Source organism: Azolla caroliniana, unplaced genomic scaffold (assembly GCF_043228905.1).
Source record: "Azolla caroliniana isolate FFs.n. ecotype wild unplaced genomic scaffold, voAzoCaro1.0.p SCAF_3, whole genome shotgun sequence".
Taxonomy (NCBI): Eukaryota; Viridiplantae; Streptophyta; class Polypodiopsida; order Salviniales; family Salviniaceae; genus Azolla; species Azolla caroliniana.
Genome location: NW_028230438.1, coordinates 26,277,210 through 26,284,244, shown reverse-complemented (window position 1 = coordinate 26,284,244; position 7,035 = coordinate 26,277,210). Strand labels below are relative to the sequence as shown.

Sequence of the window (7,035 nt, the reverse complement as noted above, 5' to 3'; positions counted from 1 at the left end):
GTGTTGAGATTGTTTCGCACCTGACGGCCGGTTCTAACACCAGTCGGATCATCCTGAAGCCAATCGACCGAAGAGTCAGATGATAGTCGGCTTGTCCGATTCGAAATTCGGATATTGCATTAGGAGTCGATTTAGCACCGACTAATGAGATAAGCCGAATCGACTAACCGATAACCGATTCACCTAATAACCAAATCGACCGAATCTGATTGGGCCATATTTGTAGTCATATATGTATATCAGTATAAATACAATTAGGGCAAATCATTAAGGAGTCATTTTTTTTAGTTGAATAGTAGTTGTTGTTGAGGGTGTTGATGAGTGTATCACAAGCCTGGGTGTAAGAGAGGAGACAGAGAGAGTGTGTGTGACTCCTCTGTAATTGTTGTAAGACGAAGAAGAACTCAAGGTTGTTGTCTTGAGATTCTTATTTGTACATTCCTGTTACAGATTGTGATTTATTTGGAGTCTGTGAAGTTCCATGGTTTTTCCCTTTTGGGTTTCCACGTAAAAATCTTGTGTCTCTATACTTTGGTTTTCAGTCTTCTGTTATTCCTGTCTTCTTAATCTCTGCACCCCCTCACGAAATTTCTTTGAAGATCACACGCATATACAATAACATCTCACATAGCAAAGTGATCTTCAAAGAAATTTCGTAATACTCTCTACGAGAGAATGCATTCACTATTTCATTCTCTTGCATACCTCTAATAACAATATTATCCTCCCTTTTTTTCAATATCATATTCCTCCTTTGCATCTAACATATCCATGGTATTAGAATGCATTTGTGAATTTTTGGTGTTTCTTTCAAGAGAACACCTTTCCACCTTGTCATGATCACATCTTCCTTCCCTTCAATTGTAGATTTCAATCCATCATGTCTTCTCTAGTCAAGTGTAACACCTTTTTACTAAACTAATTAAATAATATATTTGTCTTAATTCAATAGAGAAATTTTCCCTAGAGTTTGAAGGTGCCGAAAATACTCTTGGAGTTGCAAGGTCATCCCCAAGTAAATAAAAAACTACGAGATCTACATAACATCAAATTTATTTTTTCTTGTTCCCATTCTATAATTTCAAGCCTACCCAAACTAATCATTTCTTGCAAAACAAATACATCATAATCATGATGAATTGATAAGATGACATTTCAGTTACAAAATCATAAATATGTTTATTAAACATACACTTTGCAAATAAAATATGGATATATCGCACCATAGTGGTATTCTTTATATAGATAGATAGATGGATCTATGGATCTATGGAGATAGATAGATAGGTCGCAGTTGTGCAATTGTATTACAAACTAAAAGGGTTGCTCAAGCTAAATGGACCTAAAACAACTTATTTCCAAAACGGAGGTAGGAAAAGAGCCCATAGAATGTAGCTAAAGCAACTTATTTTCAAAACTTGGTAGGAATTGAACCCATAGAATGTTTTCCTTTCAGCAAATAAAAGTTGCGTGCACGTTTTCATCAGTACAATAAAGACCCGGATGCTGCGAAAATCCTTGGGCTTTTAGAAGCCTTCTAGCTTCAGTGACAAGTTGATAGTTTGTTATCGGCCCATCCCTTCGGGCAAGCACAATTTGGAGTGCATTACTCATAGCACCATAAGCATCTTGTGCATTACCACTTGGGTTGGCATCAGCAGAAGTCTCGTGAGATTGACAACCACTAACAAGTATTCCCATATCTCTTTGGGCATCAGACCCCGCAAAAGCTTCAGTCTTATCAGACACAGGGGTATCTAAAGCCGGTTTAAAATATTGATCAGAATCCTCGACTTGGTCAAGCTTGGTTTTAAGGAATTGTTGAGCTAAAGCCCCCACTGCACCAACCAAACCATGATGGCCACTTCCACCATTACCATTGTATATGCCTTGTAACAAAACTTTGACAAATTTCTTGACTTTCGAGCTGGAATCCGCACCAAACATGTCAAAAAGTGTGGGGCGAATCGACCCCACATCAACATCCTCTTTCCCCGATTCTTGTTTCAACATCTCAATGAACGTTGATATTGGAAGAGCTCTACTCTTCACATATCCTTCTCCATCGTATGCCACATTCTGGTAATATTCATCCTGGTCTTTATACCTCCTATGCTCATGTCTGAGATTGATATCAATTCCACGATCATGAAGTGCCCCGTGTATTTTATCAGACAAGAAATGTCTAAGTCCCTCTCTAAATCCACCTTGCTTCACAGCATGTTCATCTTCTCGGTTCTGACCTGTACTTTCTCCAATCTGCTCTTTGGCATTATTAATAAGCCCACCACTGTGGCATGAATCCGATATTAAGGTAAATGTAACACCTTGTGGAACTTCATCAACTATTTCTCGGAAATCGTCATCTGCATTTTCCACATTTCAAGATCAATATCATGGCGTGATCACCTAATCATGTGATTAACAAACATTAATCAGTAACTGACAATAAATTAAGCAAGTATAAGGCTAGAGGAGGAGTGCGCTCTTGGATGAACTATCTGCGATATGTACTTGTTCTATATTATCCTGGGCATAATCCCCTCTCTATTTCACCTTGTTAATAGACCTTATTTATAACATTCCACTTCATGTTGTGTAACTGCTTCACTCTCATGATCATTTAATAGCATCTAGTTTTGATTTAGCATCCAAGGACATTGACAGATCTATATGACTATCCATCCATCATATTGACGAAATTAGTTAAATCTATCTATGTATCCATCAATCATATTTGGCCTCCACAGACTTTAATTAATAGGACCTACATATCCTTCCATCCAGTTGATCATATTTGGCATCCATGAACATTTGGATCCAAACCAACCGTATCTGCATCAATCTTGTTGATGTCCTTGGATGTTAAATCAAAACCAGCCATACCTACATCTATCGGTTGGTACAGAAATACACACATCAATCAAGGTTCATATTGGTACATATGGGTAATAAGTTTCATATTGCACGGCACATCAATCAAGGTACGTATAGAGGTTAGAGTTACCAGTAATAAGGTTCATATCGCACGGCACAATGCATTCATCATAACCGGTGTCATCGTCCTCTCCGGTCTCAGCTGGCAAGCGTACACCATGGCCACTATAGTGGAAGAAGAGGACATCCCCTGGTCGAGCCTCGGAAACAAGGTTATGGAGAGATCTCTTGATGTTGGCACCCGTAGGTTGCCTGTGTTGACGATCAGTATCAATGAGGATGGTGATGTCGGATTCAGCAAATCCGAACCGTTGGATGAGCGTCCTATGGATGCGATTGACATCGTTAATGCAACCATGGAGCTCAGCTTTGGTTCCAGGGTAGTTGCACCCTACTAACACAGCTCTCTTCGCCATGACTACTTACTGCGCTCTCTCTCTCTCTCTCTCTCTCTCTCTCTCTCTCTCTCTCTCTCTCTCTCGTGTGTATGTCTGTGTGTGTGTGTGTGTAACAATGTATGTGTTAAAAGAAAACGCATGATAGATACTCCGTGATCTGGTCAAATAAGCTCCCCTGTTTCATTTTGTCTCTAGTTCTTTGCTTGTTTTATGGAAGAATCGGACTCCGGAGGAGGTACAAGCAAATCTTATAGATGTATGAATATATGCACGTTGTTAGGATTACAATTGTTATGAGTTACGATCGTATATGTAGTGTAGTCTTTATGTGTGAATGAATATAAATATGTATAGTATTATACCAAAGAGCCAGCCAGCCATTTTCTTTGGATGGATGGATCAAATGTGCGTGGAGATTCGAGAAATAAGAGAGAGGGGGGGGGGGGGGGGGAGGGGGGAGAGTAGAGAGAGAATGGTGGTTGTATCTAGAGGAACCTCCTTCACTGAGTAGCAATTCATTTGGGGTAGTATGATTCTAATGAAACACACCACATCTTTATTCATCTGTATCATTTATTGCACTCGGAATTAGTTGATCTCATTTTCCATCTTTAATTCATTCTTGACAAAGAGGTTGAATCCCTCCCCATTAGGGGCATTTACAAACAAGGATTCCTTTGGTATAACGATGAGTTGATAGTTGATATTTACAACACATAAGCTGATATAGAAGCAATTTATGGAGTCCTACATCCATCCAACCACTCTTAAGTTAGGGAATGTAGAAATACCCATCCTTACTTGGTTTATTCATCAAGCTTCTATCCATTTAGATTATCTCTTTTGCATCCTCATTGAGCTTCTTCTTTTTAAAACCACTCATGGTGCTCATACTTTGTGAAAGTTCTGGAGGTCTTTCATGACATTAATGATGTGCGGGGTTGATTAATCCCACAAGTTGTTGAGATGCAATCCTAGCAACTTTCATTTTCTTACCCAGTAGATGGATCCACTCAAGTTGGAGTTTTTTTGACAAATGATGAAGTTGAATGTTAGGGAGCTTGCCTAAGGGTAGTGTGACTATGAACATCTTTAGAAGACATGACCAGTAAGCATACTCTCCAAGATATATGTCCAACTTGTAATTTAGAAGCATCTAATGAAGACTCCCTAACTTTGGTTCTTAAAGGAAACATCTTATCAAGACTTCGATCAATGGATGTCTCTACAAGGCAGTATATCATTAGTATATGGGATACATTGTTTTGGAGGCAAGGTTAGATGGGATGGCCCAGAGCCAACCATCCATAGTCCCAAGCAAGCTTCGCATATAAAGCTAATTTCCCAAAGAAAAATGCAAAGCATCTTCTTGCTAGTGATTCATCAAGATTGCCACTTAAACGACTGCTTAAAAGTGAATTGAAAAGTGTTGCTTTGCTTTGTTGGATTCACGGATTATGGCCAGAAGATGATATTGCCTTCTTGCATGATCCTTCTGAATTTTACCAGCGGAATTTCAAAATTCCAACATTCAATTGTTTCTGCAATCTGAGCCGAATTAAAGATTATCGTATAATAATCCGTGAATATTCAGGCCTTCTTGGAAGTTCAAAAGAAAGTGAAATATTGCATAGATTCTATGAAGCCACAAACTTTGGACACAAAGTCCAACGCGATAATCCAATGTGCTACACAACCTAATTTTGATAATAATTAAACTAACAAATGCCTAGTTCTTACTTCTATCAAGGATCAATTATTCTCGTCTACATTGTGAAATTGTTGTATTTGAGATACAACATACTTAATCATGCATCGATCTCTCATTTTAATGCCCCTAGTTAATTATCATTCTACACATTTTGTGAATTTGCATCACTAGTATAGGAGATATATCGAAATCGAGTTGATACTAGTTAGACCACCATGCTAGCCTTTGTGTGGATTTATCGTGTGTTCAAGCCATATGGTCCTTTTGTCTTTAGTCCCACTTTTCTTTATGCATATATCAATCTATCAAGTTATTCATGATATTACATCTCTTGTCTTGATTAGTACTTCCATATATGACAAATACATGTGCTTGTTTAGACATGACCATATGTCTTCTAGGTGGGGTATATTCTTTTGGTATGAAAGTCTTAGGTGAACATTTCAATTAAGTTGGCAAACATTTCGCTGATATTAACAAACTTTTAAAAAGTTTGTGTTTTTTTTCTCTACATGACCAATGCATGATCCATTCATGATCTACGCATGACCATCCATGACATGGAGAACTTTTAAAAGCTTGCCTCCAAAATATATGGAGGCTTGAGGAGAGAAAAAATCAAAGATATAATATTCTACCTCTGAAATTTAGGGTTTAGTGCTTTCTTTCTTTTCTTTTTTCTTTTTTATTTTAATTTTTAGAAAACATATCCTTCCATTAGTTTAAAAACCCATATTAGCTACAAAATACAAAATGATAGATAGGAGATGATTATCCTTCCCCAACCCGTATTGTGTAAGACAATAGCTAGCCATGAATCCTTCTTTTGATAAACTTGATTGAACACTTCCTCAATAGTTGAAACATACCATGAATTTGCATATGTTCAAACCAAATCAATCTTCCTCATCATGTTCATATTCAACATATCGAGATACCATCTTTGGGTCATCCATCACATGCATCCAATATACCTCCACATTTACAATGACCAAGCATCCTCTATTTTCCATATTCAACGTAAAACTCAATCAAAGCATTATGGTACAGGGGTCATTTTGTATGCCGAGATCCATGATTCCAACATGTATGAACATACCGTCATGTAAAGCCATGTGATCAACACCCACCTTTAGGGTTTCTATTACTTGCTCGATTCCAAAATTTAGAAGCTCATCTACACCTTGCCTGCCAAAATAAATTCTCCTTCTATGTGTTTGCAATTGTATTTAATTGCACACGAGAGAACATTCTAATGTATATGCAAGCATCCCCACATGGTGAACTAAAGCATGGACCAATGAAGTACAAGTTTTGAGACTATTTATCATTTAACTCTTAAATGTAGCTTATTTATAAAGACAAATGAAAAAACCTTTCTTGTTGTGTTTGGCATGCAATTTCTTGTTGTTTATGGATCATTCATTATGGGTGAGTAATGGGATGGTAGTTTTGGATTATTGTGGTATGGTTTCTCTCCATGGGTAATCAAACTTCAATTATGTACTTTAAATTCTCGATGAAGGATATAATATGTGTTGGAGCGGGAGATCATCAGTGGTAGAACAAACATAGCATCATAGTGTTGAAGAACATCAAGTTAGTGAAAACAAGATCAGCAAGATGAAATAGAGATCAAGATAAAGAAGCAATAATTGGGGGAGAGATAGATAGATAGATAGATAGATTATATTATCGTTTTCGGAGGTCAAATATGACCTACGAGACCAAAAATATTACATTTCACGTGATACGTGTGAAAGTGAGTAGTGACTCTCGATATTCAAGAACTTTACCAATGAATGTTGCAATCGAGAGTGCACATTGTGGTTGTGAGAGGAATTAGCAAAGATTGGGCTCGGTCGAAGAGATGTGGAAAGAATGGTCGAATATGATCAAAGGCAGAGCATTGTATCAAAGTGTGATACTCAGACTCGCGAACTTGTTTAGGACAAAGTGTGCATAGTCGACCACTCTCATCACTTGTGC

The 7,035-nt window shown here is 37.7% G+C and overlaps 1 protein-coding gene across 1 annotated transcript; it reads right to left on the bottom strand.

Moving 5' to 3' along the window:
* Positions 1 to 1,119: 1,119 nt before the first annotated feature.
* On the bottom strand, positions 1,120 to 3,421 carry LOC147866922 (metacaspase-5-like). The gene is made up of 2 exons (XM_087317466.1): positions 3,008 to 3,421; positions 1,120 to 2,366 (listed from the first exon to the last, which is right to left on the bottom strand). The coding sequence occupies exons 1-2, from the start codon at positions 3,351 to 3,353 to the stop codon at positions 1,453 to 1,455; spliced, it is 1,260 nt and encodes a 419-aa protein (XP_087173592.1). The 5' UTR covers positions 3,354 to 3,421; the 3' UTR covers positions 1,120 to 1,452.
* Positions 3,422 to 7,035: the final 3,614 nt, after the last annotated feature.